The following is a 19,189-nucleotide window of genomic DNA, read 5'->3' on the forward strand; positions in this document are numbered from 1 at the left end:
TTTGATAAATTATAAACTCCCTTGATATCCTAGAAACAAGGGTAAAATAGAAATTGAAATAATTCATCATTTACCTCCTGAAAGAGATACCAAAATGAAAACTCCCAAGAATATTATACTCAAATTACAGAGCTCCCAGATCCAGGAAAAAAATATTGCAAGCAGAAAGAAACAATTCAAATATCATGGAGCTACAGTCAAGATCACACAAGATCATTAGCTTCCATATTAAAGGATGGACAGGTTTGAAATATGGTATTCTGGAAGGCAGAGGAACTAGGATTACAACCAAGAATAACTTACCCAGTAAAACTAAGCTTAATCCTTCAGGGTAAACTGGATATTTAATGAAATAGAGGGTTTTCAAACATTCCTGATGAAAATATCAGAGCTAAAGAAAAAAATTTGACAAACACAAGACTCAAGAGAAGCATAAAAAGGTAAACATGAAAGAGAAAACATGAGACTTAATGGTATTAAACTGTTAACAATTGGGCAGCTAGATGGCACAGTGGCCCTGGATTCGGGAGGACCTGAGTTCAAATCCAGCCTCAGACACTTGACACTTACTAGCTGTGTGACCCTGGGCAAGTCACTTAACCCTCATTGCCCCACAAAAAAACAAACAAATAAACTGTTCACAATCCTAAATGGGAAAAATAATACTTGTGTAGTAATATTAAGTTTTAGAAAATGTTTTGATTTTTTTGTTTATATTATATGTTTCATGTGTAACAACTAAGATTCTGAATTTCCTTAGACATGTTTTTGAGAACTCTCATTGTTTGATTTGATTATTAGCAAAGCTATTTAAAGTTGGGTTAAGCTCAATTTTGTAGGAAATTTTCCTGACTGATTACCAGCATCCACACATTTGAAACATCTGAAAAGACTTCCATTACATGATTACACCCAGAGGACATCCCAAGAATCATCTGAGAAAAGACTTCCAAAGACTTAAATGAACATTTCCCTGTCTTCATTTTCCACATTGTATACACTGTTTATAATGTCCACTTACTAAAGGGGAGTGCCCCCTTTAGTTTTTTCTGTTTGTGATGTCCACCTGCTAATAGGGGAGTGCCCTCTTTAGCCTTTGTCAATACGTTGCTCAATTTCTTTTTCTCTCTTTTCATTCCCTTTACTTAGTCATAAGCATCCGTACTGTCATTGCTTCATGTGAGGAAACCATGTTTCTTCACTTGAAGCACAGGGGGAACTGTGAGAGTTGGAATGATGTCCCTGCTGGGAGGAATATTGTGAGCTCTGGCCTAAGGGGAGACATGTGACTTTAGTGTCCGGAAGCTGGCCAGCTGGCACCCAGGAACTTGTCTCTGTAGAGCTGCCTGTTAGACTTGTCAATCGGAACTACCAGCCAATTAGCTTGGAGCTGTGTGTATGTGGATGGCCCATTTTCCTGTTGGAGAGGAGGCTTCTGGGGAGAGGAAAGGGTGAGGACTCTCTTTTGCTGGGACCTTGTGTGGAGTGGAGCTGAGAAGCTGGCTCCTTTAGATAGATAGATGAAGGTATTTTGGCCTCTTTCTCTCTCCTCACCAAAATCTTATGCTTCTTAATAAATGCTTAAAAGTCTAAACTCTTGCTAAAGCTTCTAATTTATTGGTGACCACTCATTAGATTTTTAGACAGTTTAGCTAGAATTTTAGCCACCTTACAGATAGCAACTCTTCACTTGTAACTCCTAAGAACTTTATTATTATTAGGACAGTTAGAAGGAAAAAAAAAATATATATATATATATACACACACACATATATACAGAGAGGGCATGGTTGTGAGTTGACTATAATGGGATGATCTCAAAAAAATTAAGGGGTGAAAAAGAAGGGTGCACTGGAAGAAGAGGGAAGGGAGAGGAAGAATTGAGAAATTTTTCAAAATAAGGATAGAAGAATATTTAATCATAATCTTTGATGGGAAAGAAAAGTATATTAAAAATGAGAATAACAGTTAAATTAGAATGGACTTGGGATTTACATTAGTGATGTGATTTAGGGAAATATCTTTGGGAGAAGTATTTGATTTTTTTTCAAGGAAAACAAATTGAAGAAACCTAGTGTTGATTTCTTGTGAAGGGCTTTTTTTGTTTGTTTGTTTTTTGGTTTGTTTTTTGGTGGGGCAATGAGGGTTAAGTGACTTGCCCTGAAAAGAAAAAAGAAAGAAAGTAATATAAAATAATTTAGTTTAGGCAAACACAAATGGAAGGATTATAAACCCTAAATATTAATGGAATTAACTACTTACCCATGAATTCAAAGAATGGATCAGATTCATAATGACAGAGGAAAGAAGGGCATTTATAAGAGAGAGTTTGTGGTGGTAGAAACAACAGGAGCTGGCATAGATTAAGTGTAAGTGAGGAGTTCAGGATGACACCTAGGTTGTGATCTCAGTGATGCAAAGGCAATGATTTGGGAGAAAAAACAATGAAATCTGGTTTCAGCATGTTAAGTTTAAGATGTTTTAAGGACATACAGATTAAGATATTCAATAGGCAGTTGCTGATAAAAGTAGAGGTCAAGAGAGAGATTAGGGCTAGATTTGAGAATCATCTGCACAGAGATGATAATTGAATTTAGGAGAAGCTGATCAGATCACCATGAAGGATAGAATAGAGGGAGAAGAAGATCAAGTGAATACTAAGATCCAATTCATATCAACGCTGGCTTTTATCCATTATACCATACAGCCTCTTGACTGATTGATAGGTTTTTAAAAGTCCATTTCCTAGTGACCATATTTCTAATGATGTCTCTCCAGGCTTAGCTATATTGTTCCTCAGACAATAGACATACAATTCAATACCACCTCTAACAAATTTTTGTTGTTGTTGTTCAAACCAATCACTATGATATAGAATTTATTTTCAGTATGTTTCTGTGAAAAAGCTTAGACACTTTAATTAATCCTCAAGGAAGGAAAACTGCTTGGAGAATTTAATTACGACTTTACTCATGTGAAGAGCATGTAAGTTGTCTAGTTTTCAATGACATAAAAAGATCATTTGAGGCATCTATTCAACTCTGTTTTGAGTTGCACAGCAATGGAAAGGGGCCATTCCCACCAATATGCTAGAGGAATACAGAATGTCTTCTCCCAAAAGTAAGTCACTGCTATTTCCTATGGAGTTGTTTTTTTGTTAGGTGATCTGAGCACATGTGAAGAAAAGCCTTGTGCCACTAACATAAAGGGAAATTCACATTATGAAGAAGTAGGAAGAGTAAGCTACAGCAAACATATTGCCAGTCACTTGACCTCTCATTGGCTTTCCCTTCATGTCCCACCAGGCTGCACTCCTCAGGATTTCTCCACCATACCCCAGAAACCTCTTTATCCTCTAAGACCATTTTAGGACAGGAATTCACACCTTGGAAGTGCCCTCTATTTCTGAGCCTCCTCCCTTTGATTGGAGGGTAGAGAGCTCCTCCCTGAATCTCCACTTCAGAAGGGCATCCAGGTCAGCTATCTTTTAACTTCCCACCAGGCTGCACTCTTCTGGATGCCCATCTCCATCATGCCTCCACTCCAGGTACCTCCCCTTCACCCTCACCACAGATTTCCAGCTTCCTTCTGGGTGATGTCTTCCATATTAAAAGGTGAAATCCTAGAGAGTAGAATCTGTCTTTTTTCTTTGTGTGTTTGTATTTGTCATCCCAGTGCTTAGCATATAGTAAGCACATATTAAATGCTTGCTAACTGACAAAAAATAAAGAGTATATGGCACTGGGGCGGCTAGGTGGTGCAGTGGATAGAGCACTGGCCCTGGAGTCAGGAGTACCTGAGTTCAAATCTGGCCTCAGACACTTAACACTTACTAGCTGTGTGACCCTGGGCAAGTCACTTAACCCCAATTGCCTCACTTAAAAAAAAAAGAGTATATGGCAACTGATGAAGAGGTAACAAAGTGAACCCCTTTCTTCTGGTCTTCACAGAGGTGGGGGGGATGAGTACGGGTGGGGAATATTTAAAATACTAGCAGATAGACCTATTGGTTAGCTTTGCTGACCTGCATTAATTTCTTTCACTTTGTTATTCTTTGTAACTGGGGACAACTCTCTAGGTGGGAGAAAGGGAAAGAGTATATTTGGAAATGATAAGAGATAGAATAGGGACTGGGCCTGAGATTTCATTGGCACAGGGAGATCTAGGATGAGGAAACTCCCTTTTCCAACGTAAGTCAGTCTTCACATTTCCTCCAATGTATAGTTAGAGGGCTGCCCAGAAGCCCAATAGGTCCCAATGTTCCTAGGATTGCACAGCATGTATCAGAGTTAGAACCTGAACCCAGATTTCTGAGGCCAGAGTGGAAATGAAGGTGATGTAAAAACAAAAGATATCAAGACATTGTAAATAGTAGCTGCTAAATATCCTTTATATCCATTTTACTGAGGAAACAGAGTGATTTGGCAAGTGGGACAGAACAATTTCCCAAACAAAACTTAGCTGGGAGGGGGAGAGGAAATGAGCTTCTCCCTCTGTCTGGATCTGTCCAGGCCTAGGAATATGTAGGTTCTTGGTCACAGGAAGGGTCCAATCCACAACCATCTGCAAAAAGAGAGAGGGCAGGTATTTTAGTCAAATGGGAACTTTTCCTTCCCGTCTCTATATCCTGGAAAGGGGGAATTGTTCAGTCATGTCTGACTCTCTGTGACCCCATTTGGGGTTTTCTTGGCAAAGATACTGGGAGGTTTGCCATTTCCTTCTCCAGCTCATTTTACAGATGAGGAAACTGAGGCAAGCAAGGTTAAGTGACTTGCCCAGGTCACAGAGCTAGCAAGTGTCTAAAGCCGGATTTGAATTTAGGAAGATGAGTCCTCCTGACTGCAGGCCAAGCACTCTATCCGCTGCCACCTAGCTGCGGAAAGGGGGAAAGAAATTATTAAAAGGCAGCCCAGTCGGGAAAGCAAAAGGGCTTTTGGTGCAGTGAGACTGTCACAGCTCCCAGCCCCGAAGGCTGAGTTCCTCACTCTCTCACACAGCTGCCAGGGGACCCAGGAGTGCCCAGCCTCTCACCGCTGCTGCAGCAGATCCCGCCGGCGGCACAGCGCCCTCCACTCCCGCAGGGTTTCTGGCCAGACTGGCACGGGGAGGGCAGGTAGCTCTCTTCCTGGCACCTCAGGCTCTCGGCCGTGCCCAGGTAGCAACCTAGCTCTTCCCCGCAGCAGATGCTGGGCCCAAAGCAGCGCCCTTTGCTTCCTGGACCGCAGGGGAGGCACTGCAAGAGAGGGAGAGATAGGGATGAGCGGCAAGAGTCAGGACGCTGGACAGCGTAAGGTTGAGCTGGGCTGGACAAGCAGACAGCGACTCTGAGTCCCATCTCTGCTCCCCTGGTTTGGAAGCTGGGGAAACTGGCAACCAGAGGGAGAAAGGGATTCGTGAAATTCATGGAGGAAGTCCGAGCTAGAGTGCACACAAGAAAGCAGGGCCAAGTCCGAGGCCGGGGCTCTCCCCTGTCCTGCCCTGCTGTCGGGAGTAGGGACCTTGGATAAGGGGACCTGAGGCCGGTGGGAAAGGATGGCACTGGAGATCTGAGCAGCCCAGGGAACAGCACGACAAGGATTCAAGCATCAGGGCATCCAGGGCAGCCTTGGGACCCACGGGCTCTGAGGGCTTTGTTGGAGGTAGCCTTTTCAATATGCCCCAAAACCGCCCACGTGGTGCCCGGGTCGGGAGAGAGAACTGTCTGGGTCCCACCCGACCGAGCCTCACCTTGCGCACGTCCACGTCCAGCGCCGAGCGCTTCCCACCGATGGGGCAGTTCTGGATGTAGCAAGCGGAGGCCAGAGCCAAGAGAGCTAGGAGATAGCAGCAGGAGAGACCGGGACGGGACCGGGGGGCGAGGCCAGCTCGAGAGCCCGGGTTGCCCATGGTGAAGCTGGCTGGTCTCAGGGGCTGCACTGGGTAGGCTAAGGGCTGGGTCCCAGAGGCAGATCTTCCTTCCTGGCACTCTGAGCTCAGTGGCCTGAGCAGGGCCTATTTATGCCCCGGGGCCAAAGGCCTAAGGTGGCAGCAGCTTGGAAGCTCACGCCGGGTCAGCAGCTGGACGTGAGTGCCGCCAGTGCCCCCTCACTTAGCCCGGTCGGGCTGGGGCACGGGGTCAGGTTGTCTGGTCAGGGCCCAGCTTGGGGCCAGAACTGGGGCACTGCCCTCATTAGGTTGGGGCTCTACTTAGTGCCCCAAATGAACTGCCAATTAACTCTTAGCTCTAAGCTCTGGGTCTGAGCGCCAGCAGCCCTTAGTCATATACTCCCCCCCCTCCATCCCTCCCTCCAAGAGCCTCCTCTTTTCCTAGTCTCTGTGTCCAGATGGAGAGGAGCTGGTCCCAGGGACCCTTTGGGGATGAAAGGCCTGCCTCTCCCTCAGACCAAGAGATAGCCTGCTCTGTCTGTCTCCTCCTGGGAAGGCAGAAGCCAAGGTCCAGAGAGGGAAGAGAAGGGGCTCCCAGACAGTGGACCCCAGGGTCCCAGTCCTTAGCTCCCTCTCTTTTATCAAAGGCTACCTTCCCCAGGAGATGGGAGTGAAAGCACCCAGTAGGGACAAGCCTATAGTTTTCCCTCATGATCCGGCAGGTGTGTGTGTGTGTGTGTGTGTGTGTGTGTGTGTGTGTGTGTGTGTGTGTGTAGGGGCCCAGAACACAGGTGCTCAGGGAGAAATGGAGAGCTTGGGGAATGGGAAGCCAGAATGCAGGGGAACTCTAGGCTTGGGCCAGGTCCTACAGCAAGAGAAGCACAGACTGAGAGGAAAACTGGACTCAAATCAAGGAAGAAGCTGACCCCAAGACAAGGGTCTGCCGGAAATCTGGATGCAGCTGGACCTGAGTCACTCCTAGAGAGCTCGAGGTTAAGGCTCCACTCTGAGCTCTCTCTGAGCCCAAAGGGAAGAATGGAACTCAAGGAAGGGGAAGAGAAACTGTGTATCTTCCTCAGTGCCTAGCACATAGTAGGTACTTAAAAGTGGTTGAGTGAATATATGAACAAACCAGGATGGTAAAAGGATTTGAGAATCCTCCAAGGAGTTGGGATTATTTAGCCTGGAGAAGAGAAAGGGATACTGATAGAGGTATGGAAGACAAAAGTAAAGAGGAGATAGACTGAAGGAAGAGGCAGGAGACAAAGCCAGAAGAGGAACCAAGGGAATAAAAGAACAGAGGTATGAAGGGGACAGAGGGACAGAGAAGACAAGCAGGAGGACAGAGCAGACATAGGGAGGAAGGAGAGCACAGAAAAGCAAGAGACAATGAAGTCTTGGAGGACAAAAGGGCAAAGGGACAGTCAAGAGACAGCCAGCCAGAAGGAGCAGAATGGGTAGAGAGGGGCAGAGAGGGCAGCAGAACCAAAAGCCAAAGAAGACAGGGCAATAAATGGGCATAGGAGGCAGAGAAGTGGACAAAGGAGACAGAGGGGACGGAGGGAGGAGAGAGGACCAAAAGAGGGAGAGGACAGAGGGACTAAGGGACAATAAGAAGGGGAATAGAGGAACAGAGGCCAAATCATTCCAAAGAACATGCACATGACATGGTGCCTTCAAAGGCTGACAGAACCATTTCCCTTTGAGGCCCCTTTCCTATCCTCTGAGGGCCCCCACCTCTATCCATTACATTCTCCTCTCAGTCCCTCTGGTCCTCACTTCCCAGTTCCTCTTCATAACTCCAGGCTTTGTTAGAGACCTGAAAGTCTCCAAACTCGTCTCCTATTACCCCACCCCCACCCCTGCCATCCCTCCTCAGAATCCAGAATGGGATTCTTTATGCTCCAACTCTCTGCTTCCAGGGAATAGTGAAAGGGAGTTGGGATGGGAGGCTAGAAGGGTCAAGGGATGGAATCACTGGGTAGGATGTAGAGGAGGAGAGAAAGGAGTAAGAGAAAGGATGTCTTTGGGAACAAGTTCCTACTAGAGGATGTGGGATGGAATAGGATAATGGAAGGGCTAGTCTTAGCAAAGACTAGCAAAGAATGATGATGCTAAGAAACAGAGGAGGAATCGAAAAAAAATAGAGAGGAATTGAAGAAGTTTTCAAAGAATGACAATCTCAAAGCTAGGAGGCACCTCTATTCAATGTATTTCAATCTAATCCTTTCATAGTCAATGGCATAAAAACAAATCCATCACTGTGTCCAAAGGGCTATAAAACTGTGCATACCCTTTGCCCCAGCAATACCACTATTAGGTCTTTATCCCAAAGAGATCATAAAAAAGGAAAAAGGATCCACATGTACAAAAAATATTTATAGCTGCTCTTTTTGTGGTGGCAAAGAATTGAAAATTGAGGGGATGCTCATCAACTGGGGAATGGCTAAACAAGTTGTGGTATATGAATGTAATGGAATTCTATTGTGCTGTAAGAAACAATGAGCAGGCAGATTTCAGAGAAACCTTGCATGAACTGATGATGAGTGAGATGAGCAGAACCAGGAGAACATTGTACACAGTATCAACAACATTGTGTGATGATAGACTTAACTCTTCTCAGCAATACAAGATAATTCCAAAAGACTCATAATGGAAAAAGCTCTCCAAATCCAGAAAAAAAAAAAAGAACTGTGGAATCTAGATGCAGATTGAACCATACTGTTTCTACTTTTTTTGGTTTTATTTTTTATTTTTTGAGGTTTTTCCCTTTTGTTCTGATTCTTCTTTCACAACACGACTAATGCAGAAATATGTTTAATGTGATTGTACATATATAACCTATATCAGATTTCTTGCTGTCTTGGGGAGGGGGGAAGAAAGGGAGGGAGGTAGAAAAATTTGGAACTAGAAACCTTATAAAAACAAATGTTGAAAACTATCTCTACATGTAACTAGAAAATAATAAAATACTTTTATGATTAAATAAATAAACAAAAAGTTTTTAAAAAAACAACCAAACAAATCCATCTATACCCTTTGACTCCTTTTCCTCTCACCTCACTCAACCTCTTGTCTTCTGGCTTTTGACCTTGTCATTCAACTGAAACTTCTGCTTCCAAAGTTTCCAAAGATCTTTTAACTTTCAAACCAAATAGCCGTTTCTCAGTCTTCCATCTCTTCCCCTCTGCAGGTGGAGAGGATGGTCAACAATGCTATCATTCATTCCCTTGCATTTTTATTTTTTGTTTTTTGTTTTTTTGGTAAGGCAATTGGGGTTAAGTGACTTGCCCAGGGTCACACAGCTAGTAAGTGTTAAGTGTCTGAGGCTGGATTTGAATTCAGGTCTTCCTGAATCCAGGGCCGGTGTGCCACCTAGCTACCCCCCTTTGCATTTTTATGACACTGCTCTCTCTTGCTTCTCCTCTTATCTATTCTCAGGGTCCTTTACAGCAGCAGCATCAATACTCCAGCCCAGGCTTTATCCAAGACTCAGCTTTCTTCTTTTGGTGCCCTCATGGATTCAATGATCATTCCTATGCAGATCATTTCTATGCTAGATCTAGATTAATATCAGACTGGAGGGGAGAATATGTAGTCGAGTGGGTGCCAGGATACCTCTGTATTTCCCCATACCTATGTGCATATATGTGTATATCTACACATATATAATTGAGGTGTTAACCTTAGTGATACACATATACAAATATAGTACATACATCATGTATAAACACACATAAATATATGTATATGTATATATGTATGTGTTCATATACATATATTTCTGTTTATACATATATCCTAAGACAGAATTTCTTTGATTCGGACTGATGGATGATGATTGATTGATTGATGATGACAAACTCTGTTATTTAAAGCCCTTCTCAACCAATCCCCAGCCAACATGTCCAGGCTTAATTAATCTCTTTCATCCACTCTATGGTCCAACCAAACTGGCTTTCTGCTCCTCATGCATGCCATTCCATTTCCCGTCTTTGTGGCTTTTCATAAATGCTTGGAATACACCGCCTTCTCACCTCTGCCTCTTAGAGCCCCAAAGCTCAGTTCAAGTACTTCTTTTTACATGAGAGCTGGGTAGTTGGGATGTGGTGGGAAATATACATTTATTAAGTGCCTACTATCTGCCGAGCACTTTTTTTTTTGCAACAAACTTTTATTTTATTTTTTCCAGTTACATGTAAGGATAGTTTTCAACATTCATTTTCTTTTTTTTTTTTTAGTGAGGCAATTGGGGTTAAGTGACTTGCCCAGGGTCACACAGCTAGTAAGTGTCAAGTGTCTGAGGCCGGATTTGAACCCAGGTACTCCTGACTCCAGGGCCAGTGCTCTATCAACTGCACCACCTAGCTGCCCCCAACATTCATTTTCATAAGATTTAGAGTTCCAAATTTTTCTCCCTGCCTCCCTTTCCTCCTCTCTCCACAAGACAGCAAACAGGTTACATATGTACAATCCATAAGTGCTCTTTTTATCAGTTCTTTTTATGGGGGTGGATAGTATACTTCATCATTAGTCTGTTGGGATTGTCTTGGATCATTGTATTGCTGAGAGTAGTTAAGTCATTCACAATTGCTCATTGAACAATACTGCTGTCACTACGCACAATGTCCTCCCAGTTCTGCTCACGTCACTATGCATCAGTTCATATGAGTCTTTCCAGTTTTTTCTGGGATCATCCTGTTTGTCATTTCCTATAGCACAATCCCATTCCACTGCAATCATATACCACAGCTTCTTCAGTCATTCCTCAGTTGATGGACATTCCTTTGATTCCCAATTCTTAGCTGCCACAAAGAGTGGCTATAAATATGTCTTGTACAATTTACCCCCTTTTCTCTTTTTCATGATTACTATTGTTAACTATTTCCCTCCATCCTATTCCCTTCCCCATGATATTTACTCTATTATCCATTTTCTTTCATCCTATTACTCTTCGAAGGGGATTTGCTTCAGTCTGTCCCCTCTCCCACTCTGCCCTTCCTTCTTTTGTCCTCTCTCTCTTTATCCCCTTCCCCTCCTATTTTCCTGCAGGGTTAGATGTGCCAAGCTCTTTACACATATGTCATTTGATCCTCACAACAAGCCTGGGAAATATGTGCTATTTTTATCTCCATTTAACAGATGAGGAAACTGAAGCAGCAGAAGTTAAGTAACTTGCCAAGGGTCATACAGCTAGTAAGTATCTGAAGTTGGATTTGAACTCAGGGCCAGTTGCTTGAGGGCAGAGACTGCTACATTTTTGCCTTTATAGCTAGCACACAGTAGTCATAGTACCAAAGGATCATAGGTCAGAGCTGGAAGGGACCTCAAATGCCATCTAGTCCAGCCCCTTCACTTTAAAGATGAGAACAACAAGGCTCAGGGTGGTTAAGGGACTTTTAGGCACTTAGCAAATGCTTGTTGATAGACTGATTGAACAGATACAGTTCAAAGACTTGCAATGAAGGGAAAGCCTCTCCCTCCCACCTCACCCACATTAGAAGACAGAGCCAAAGAGCCCAGCACAACTCAAGACCTTTATTTTCAGGAAAACACTGGTGAGGGATTGGGCGGGGGGCATGCTGGAGAGAGGGGGAGCTCCTCCGGGGAATCATCAGTACATAGCTGCCTCTTTGGGAGGCTGCAGTTCTCCTGTGTGCTGGCCCGCCATCTGCGCTTGGTGCAGCAGGAAGGCGCTGGCTGGCCCATCCAGTTGGGTCCAACTGCTCTTCTCACTGGTCTGTGCCCTCCTCTGGTTGCCAGTCTCCTCCCAGCATACTGGCTCCATCATACAGCTCTCTGTGGGAACAGCGAAGGAAAAAACAAGGAGTTATGTGAAGTCAGACCACAGCAAGAAGCCTTGCAATTAAGAAATGAAGTAGGTCTTGGAGGCTGCAATATTTTCATGAATTAGTCCAGGATATCTGAAGTAGGATGGTGGGTAGAAGCAAGAAGACAAAGAAGGTGCATGGGGGGTTGGGGGGGGGAGAAGAGAGGACTCTCTCCTTGCCTGAAGAGGAGTCTCTTTGGGCAGGACTCATTCATAAAGTCCTGTTGGGACCAGCTGTCCCAGAGGTGAGCCCTACTTGTCCAATCTGTGCTTTTTCCAGGATAATGCTAATTTTCAGTGACCACCCCCAGGGTGGGTGAATCCTTGGGATCCCCTTTAGCCCCATTTAAAAGTGGATTGATCCTCAGTGAATAAAGCACCAGCCCTGGATTCAGGAGAACCTGAGTTCAAATCCAGCCTCAGACACTTGACACTTACTACCTGTGTGACCCTGGGCAAGTCACTTAACCCTCATTGCCCACCAAAAAAAACCCCAACCACCTTGAACATTCAGGGATTTGTGACTTCATCAGTGAAAGTACTTCTGTGGTCTATACTCAGGAACTATTATGGAATTAGTTAAGGTTCTACCTTCCAGAGTTGGATCAGTCTATGCTTCTATTTTATTCTTTCTATCAACTGCTCATAATGAAGCTGTTTATCTTCTCCCTTAATAATTACTAGTTGTGTCTACAGTATACTGTGGTGTCAAAGAGCTCTGCCCACTCATTTCAACCTGACCCTTTCTGTTTTCTGCTGTACCAGTCAGTCCTCTTTCCATAAGTCTCTCTACTAGATTATCCACCCATATCATCATATTTTTTTCCTTTCATGCTGAATGGTATACTAAATTACTACACCCTCACCCACCCATCCTGCCCTGCCAACACACACATAAACTTAAAAAAAAAACTACATCCCTCTAAATATTATTTTAGAATCGCCCTTCATAGTGTGCACATTTTTTTGTTTTCCCTTGCTATTTCCTTTCATGATTTCCATCAGGTTAATCCCCTCCCCCTTTTTTTGTTTTATATACCATCTTGGGTGCTTGAAAATACCATAGGGTTGCAGTTGCATAGTCAATCCAAACTTCTATCTACCCTATGCTATAAAGTTTTATCTAGGAAGGTGAACAGAAGGCAGATTAAAATGATCATAAGGACCTGGGTTCTTTTCTGAGAGCCCTAAACTGGGTCTGTGGCTGCCCTGTGGAGTGGGAGATCTAAGCCCACCTCTATCTGGAGAGAAACTTTTCCCAACTTGGGCAAACATTTCAGCTGCTCTGTATCAGGAGCAAAACTTGGACCCAAGTCTTTGTGAGTCTGAGGCCAGCTCTCTATCCACCATGATGCTCTTACCAACAATTAGTATATGCAAAGACAAGTAAAATAATTAATTCAATGCTATATGCCATTAAGCAGCAATATTATCAATTATGAAATGAGCAACAACATTTCAAAATTGACTGGAAGGATTTTTTTTAGGATTGACCTGTCCCGAAATAAAATTGAGCTAAAAAGAAAATAACTTTTATTTCAAAAAACTAAGAAACTTAAAAAATGTTCTCCAGATGAACAGAAGAAGACTAGGCAGGCTATATTCATTACCTGTATTGCAGCAGATCCCATCAGCAGCACAGTGTCCTCCATTCCCACAGGGTTTCTGGCCAGACTGGCATGAGGAGGGCAGGTAGCTCTCTTCCTGGCACCTCAGGCTCTCAACTGTGCCGATGTAGCAGCCTATCTCTTCCCCACAGCAGATGCTGGGCCCAAAGCAGCGCCCTTTGCTCCTAGGACCACAGGGGAGACACTACAGAGGAAGCAAGGGTTAAGGTGAACAAATACACAATCTTTATCCTCTGCAAGAATATGTCCATTTTCCCCCACCTTACATATGTGTCATCTTCCCTTTTCCTCAATTCTTCCTTCCCCTTCTCCCTTCCCTTACACTTCTTTTAATGCCTTGTCATATTCCCATTTCCTTTGTCTTCTCCCTTCTTCCTTCTCTAATCCACTTCCCTTAATCCTTTGCTCTCCTGTCCCTTTCTACTGTCCTCTCTTTACTTTTCCCCTTCTACCTTCTCCTTTCTTTCCTCCCCCACCCTCCTCCTCTCCTTTCTTTCCCCCTTAATACTCTTTTCCTCTCCCTGACTCTGTTGTCTTTCTTTTCTTTTCATCTGTCCTGTCCTCCTCTTTCCTCTTCCCTTCTTCCAATTCTCTTCAGTTGTCTCCCAGGGACTCTGCCTAACCCATGTAGGACCTTCTCCTTCCTTAAAAGAGCTGCCTGCAGGAATTCAAGTTTAGGGAACTGTTTTTTCCTCTCCCAGCCTACTTACCTACATTTTTCAGGAAAGCCTGTCATTCTAGCCTTCCTTTTTAACCTAGGATGGAGTTGCTTAGTCACTTCTTTTTTCCCCCTACAACCTCTACCTGCTTACTGGAAACTTCCCTTATGATTTCCCGCCTTGATGAAATATTGAAAAATGGACTGGACAAGTGGGGGAGAAGGGGAGAGGGGTTGGGCAAGGAGGGAGAGAAACTGCTTCGATTGCCCTCTCTGGTTGCTGGCCAAGGTTCTGAAGCAACTAATCTTTATGTTTTAGAGACAATTAGAGCAAAGATCTGGTCCCTCCCTGCAACTGCCTCTTAGAATTCTAAGAGAAGCACAGAAAAAGGCCAGAAGCACTAAGAACTTGGGCAAGAAAGGCTGAGGGAGGAGAACACAGTTTCCATGTACCCAGCTGGTATGACTTTGGTAGTAAAGACAGAATCAGATCTTCTCCAGTTCCTCTGAAAACTGAATAGAAGGGAAGAGGTGAGAAACTCACTAGATGGTAATTAAGTAAGGTATCTAGTGGAGAAGGAGGTGGTGTCAGTCATTCTAGCTCAGTTTGCATTGGTACCCACATAATGCTAAAAGACCTCAAGGAAAAAGCCCAACATTTTAGGTAGAGCCCTATGAAATATCTATCGGGACAGACTAGGAGTATGGAGGAGCTGTGATCTGCATTGTTGGAGTGAGTCCTCCCATCAGGGAGATCACAGATCCTTTGATGGAAGTCCAACAAAACTTTCTGGAAAGGAGCAAAGTTACACTGAGAATTGGTACTGCTTCTTCTTCTGGAGAGCTCTAATTCCTCTTTTCTTGTCCATAATGTGGCTCCAGAAGTAACTTCTGGGCTTAAAATGGAGGCTGAGAATCCTCTCTTTGGTGAGCTGAAAGGCTTACTACATTGGAGACAAAGGGTTCTGAACAGTCAGCTGTCCCCTTCTACCTTCAGGGTTGTATTCTTCAGAAATAGCACCCCTTGGGCTCCAGGAAGTCTGTTCTATTCTTTTAGCTTGGCAGAGGAGCACCCGCAGGCAGCCTCTGCTGTCCTATGCTTTGTCCTCCCTTGTCCCTTCAGCTCCTCCTTTCAATCTCCCAATACCTCAGTTTATCCTGATTCTTCTTAACTCTCTATCTCTGCTTCTTTTTGCCTCTCTCTTTATTTCTGTGTGCTTCCCCCTAGCACATAGTAGCCCTTGCCCTATGTCCCTCTCTCTGCCTCATGTTCCCTTCTCTCCCTGCCTCACTCTGCTTCTCTGCCCTCTCTCCCTTTCTTTGCCCCCACTGCCTCTTTCTGCATTCTCTACTTATTTCACTTTGTCTCCTCTCCATGTTTGTTCCTCCCTTCTTTCTGATATTTTCTTTTCAGTCTCCCTTCTTAAATTCCCTCTTTCTGACTTCACTTACCCCCTTAATCCTTGAGTCACTATACACTCCTGTTTTTTATGGGACCCCTTCTCATACCAGACATACTGCTCTGGAAACACTGGATGGGCTGGTCAGGCCCAGAATTTCTCTCTCCTCATAGAGAAATTGGCGGTTCCCTAAGTAAAGTCCCATCCCTGCAATTCCACGCCATTCACAGAAAGAACCCTGAGCTGGCCAGCCATACCTGTCTCATCTCTGTGTCGGACAGGGAACGCTTGCCTCCCTTTGGACAGTTCTGGAAGTAGCAGGCAGAGGTGAACGTGAGAAAGCAGAGGAAGCAGGCCAGCAGCCTGGCGTCGGGCATCTTGGCAGCAGGTCTGGAGGCTGGAGCTCTGGCTGTGGTGGTTTCAGTGAACTGAGCTGTCCCTGGTTCTTGGCTTTAGGGCTCTTGGCTGCTTATTTATACCCCCACAATATCCCCTCTGAGACTGCTGTGATGAAGCAGCCTCTTTCCTCTCCCTCCCCATTCCCCCTCCTACATCTCCCAAGTGTCTCTCCATAAACCCTAAGCAGGAAGATCATTCCAGCCTAGTGATTCAAGGCTCAGGCTTAGAGCTGCCTGTCTCTGTGTGTGGCCTATGGACATGTGTGCACCTATATTTGTGTGTCTGTGCAGGTCTGTTCAGATGTTTGCTGATGTCTGGACTTTTGCAGGACGAGGGACTCATGATGACCTACCTTTGAGTGTCACCTGTAGGAGCAGAATTGTAATGTAAACGTCCAGATCTTCTCCCCATCGCTGTGTATATGCACTTAATTAGAATAGTAAGGTCTGTGAAACACTTTACAAATAGCTTTTTATCCTTACAACAATCCTGTGAGAGAGGTCCTTTTAGAATCCCCATGAAGAAACTGAGGTTGGGCAGCTAGGTGGCATAGTGGATAAAGCACTGGCCCTGGATTCAGGAGGACCTGAGTTCAAATCTAGCCTCAGACACTTGACACTTGCTAGCTGTGTGGCCCTGGGCAAGTCACTTAACCTTCACTGCCCCATGAAAAAGAAAGAAAGAAAGAAAAGAAAGGAAAGGAAAAGTAATGAAAAGAAACTGAGGTAGACTAAAGTTTGGTGACTTGTTCAGGATCACTCAGTAAGCATTTGAAGCAGGATTAGAACTCAGGCTATCCCAACCCCAGATCCAACATGACCTCTACTATCCTACCTAGGTGCTCTATATTTGAGACAATGTCCATGTTCCTGGGGCTGTCTCTCCAAGTAGGAGTAGCAAGACCTCAGCGTAGTAATTTATTTAAGTTCTCTGGACTTACTTCCTGTGGATCATTCTCAGTGTTGATTCTCTCCCTCCATTCTTCCTACCACCACCTCCAGGATTAAAGAGAGTCCTAGAAAACCAGGTATTTTCCTGACTGTAGACCCAGGCCCCTAAAGGGAGGGCACTCTGGAAAGGTTTCCAGATGCCCAGAAGCAAGATGGGAGAAACTACAAGCCCCAGAGTTGGCAGCTATGAACTGGACCTCCTTTCTATCCTCCCTCCTCTTGGGAATGGCCTGGAACTGGGGGCCAGGGCTGGGGATACTTTAAGTAACTACTCCAAAAGCTCAGGCAACAGGCTTTAGAACAAGGCTTCATCATCTATGGTCTCCTTCTCAGAATCATGTTTTTACATGCCTAAAATATAGTACACATGATCACAAAGGAGATCAAATATACCAAAATGTAGTTATCAAAATTTAAGGGACTCCAGGGGGCAGCTGGGTGGTGCAGTGGATAAAGCACCGGCCCTGGATTCAGGAGGACCTGAGTTCAAATCCGGCCTCAGACACTTGACACTTACTAGCTGTGTGCCCCTGGCCAAGTCACTTAACCTTCATTGCCCCTCAAAAAAAAATTTAAGCGACTCTGGGTTAAGCATTTTAAAGGATGCTAGGTGGTGCAGTGGATAGAGTGCCAGGTCTACAGTCAGGAAAACTTTTCTTCCTGAGTTCAAATCTGGCCTCAGACACTTATTAGCTTTGTGACCTTGGGCAAATCATTGAACCCTGTTTGCCTCAGTTTCCCCATCTGTAAAATAAGCTGGAGAAGGAAATGGCAAACCACCCCACTATCTCTGCCAAGGAAACTCCAAAAGGGAATTGTATAAGCATCAGACACAACTGAAAAGCACAGCCTTCTGATGGAAGTTAGCAACAAGGAGATCTGCATACTGCATAATGACAAACTTTTCTGGAAAAGGAAAAGCTTTAGAGATGCTTCTTTGTTTGGAGAGGGGTTCTCACACAACGCTTGAAGAAACTTGCTCCAAGTCAAATAAGTGGAATTCAACTGGGAAGCAAATGGTGATCAGGGTAAATAGGAATGGGGAGGGGTCTGGTGAGGGGGAAAGCATTAGTGAGATCCAGGCACATAAAAAGTTTTTCAGTTGGAGTATCAGAAACAACAAAGATCAGACTGGGATATCCAGATATATCCAGATAGCTGAGAATAACAAATTTATTTGTCACTCACAAATTCTGGAAATTAGGATTCATTTTTCCTGGTTTCCCTACTGGCAAGATGAAAGTATTATATAGCAAGTTAGCCAGTACAAGAATGCCTTGAGTTCTTAGGTTGTCAGTAACTGATCTAATGCCTTCCATTACTTTGGAAATGGATATCAGGTGAAGTTGGTTTTTTCCTAGGACTTTGGAGGCAGCACAAGAGCAGGTCTCCATTTCCTGCCTTATCTGAGCAGCTTGCCTAGAGCTCCCTCGGCTGCTGCCTAGTTGAGCCTCCTCTTTTCCTCCTCTCATCCCCTGCTTTAGTATCAGAGGAACCATTTTTTGGCTCACAGCCGAAGCTCCAGATGTGGTTGTTGGAAAGAAGGAGGTTATAAAAAGGCCTTGGGAATGATCTGCTTGTGTTTCCCAGAGACTGGGGCAGGTGGATCGGGGACCAGGTGAAGGTGGACAAGAGGGAGGAAGCATCTCAAGTTTTACCTGGAAAGAAAGAGGACTTGCATTTTATCAAAGTGCCTGAATCCACCGGTTCTTTTCACCAGGAAAAAAAAAATTTAAGCCCTAACTCAGCTGTTCCTGTTGCAAGGAGAAAGAGTTGTAATATAAGTCATGGAGGGAGAAACATTAGAATGTCACTTTATTGTAGCATTCAGTTGGCACCAGACATCTCTTTCCAATAGAGTCAAACTAAGATTTTCAGAGAGGAGAAAAGCATAACTAATCAACCAATAAACATTTATTAGGCACCTAATGTGTGCTAGGTTGGAGAAGGAAATGGCAAACCACTCCAAGATCTTTGCCAATAAAACCCCAAATTGGGTCACAAAGAGTGAGACACAACTGAAATGACTGGACAAACACAACAATGTGCTACGCACAGGGGATACAAAAAGAGGCAAAAGATAGTCCTTGCCCTCAGGGAGCTTACAATCTAATGGGGACACAATATACAAATAAATACATATAAAAAGTAAATTATATACAGCATAAATGGGAAATAATTAAAAGAGGGAAAGCACTGGGGTTAAGAAAGGTTAGGGGGGCAGCTAACTAACTAAGCTCACAGTCTGGTGAAAGGGCTGAGCCCTGGGCAGGGAGAAGGTGGTGCAGTGGATAGAGCACCAGCCCTGGAGTCAGGAGTACCTGAGTTCAAATCTGGCCTCAGACACTTAACACTTACTAGCTGTGTGACCCTGGGCAAGTCACTTAACCCCAATTGCCTCACTAAAAAAAAGAGAGAGAGAGAGAGAGAGAGAGGTTAGGGAAGGCTTCCTGCAGAAG

General features: G+C 44.4%; 2 protein-coding genes across 2 annotated transcripts; both read right to left on the reverse strand.

The window, feature by feature from the left end:
* Nucleotides 1-4,383: 4,383 nt before the first annotated feature.
* On the reverse strand, nt 4,384-6,044 carry LOC122731572 (oxytocin-neurophysin 1-like). Its single transcript, XM_043971770.1, has 3 exons — nt 5,728-6,044; nt 5,032-5,233; nt 4,384-4,563 (listed from the first exon to the last, which is right to left on the reverse strand). The coding sequence occupies exons 1-3, from the start codon at nt 5,884-5,886 to the stop codon at nt 4,514-4,516; spliced, it is 411 nt and encodes a 136-aa protein (XP_043827705.1). The 5' UTR covers nt 5,887-6,044; the 3' UTR covers nt 4,384-4,513.
* A 5,371-nt stretch (nt 6,045-11,415) lies between these two features.
* On the reverse strand, nt 11,416-15,818 carry LOC122731540 (vasopressin-neurophysin 2-like). The gene is made up of 3 exons (XM_043971711.1): nt 15,639-15,818; nt 13,306-13,507; nt 11,416-11,664 (listed from the first exon to the last, which is right to left on the reverse strand). Exons 1-3 carry the CDS (start codon nt 15,756-15,758, stop codon nt 11,480-11,482), a joined length of 507 nt encoding a protein of 168 aa, XP_043827646.1. The 5' UTR covers nt 15,759-15,818; the 3' UTR covers nt 11,416-11,479.
* Nucleotides 15,819-19,189: the final 3,371 nt, after the last annotated feature.

This window comes from Dromiciops gliroides, chromosome 6, assembly GCF_019393635.1.
Source record: "Dromiciops gliroides isolate mDroGli1 chromosome 6, mDroGli1.pri, whole genome shotgun sequence".
NCBI lineage: Eukaryota > Metazoa > Chordata > Mammalia > Microbiotheria > Microbiotheriidae > Dromiciops > Dromiciops gliroides.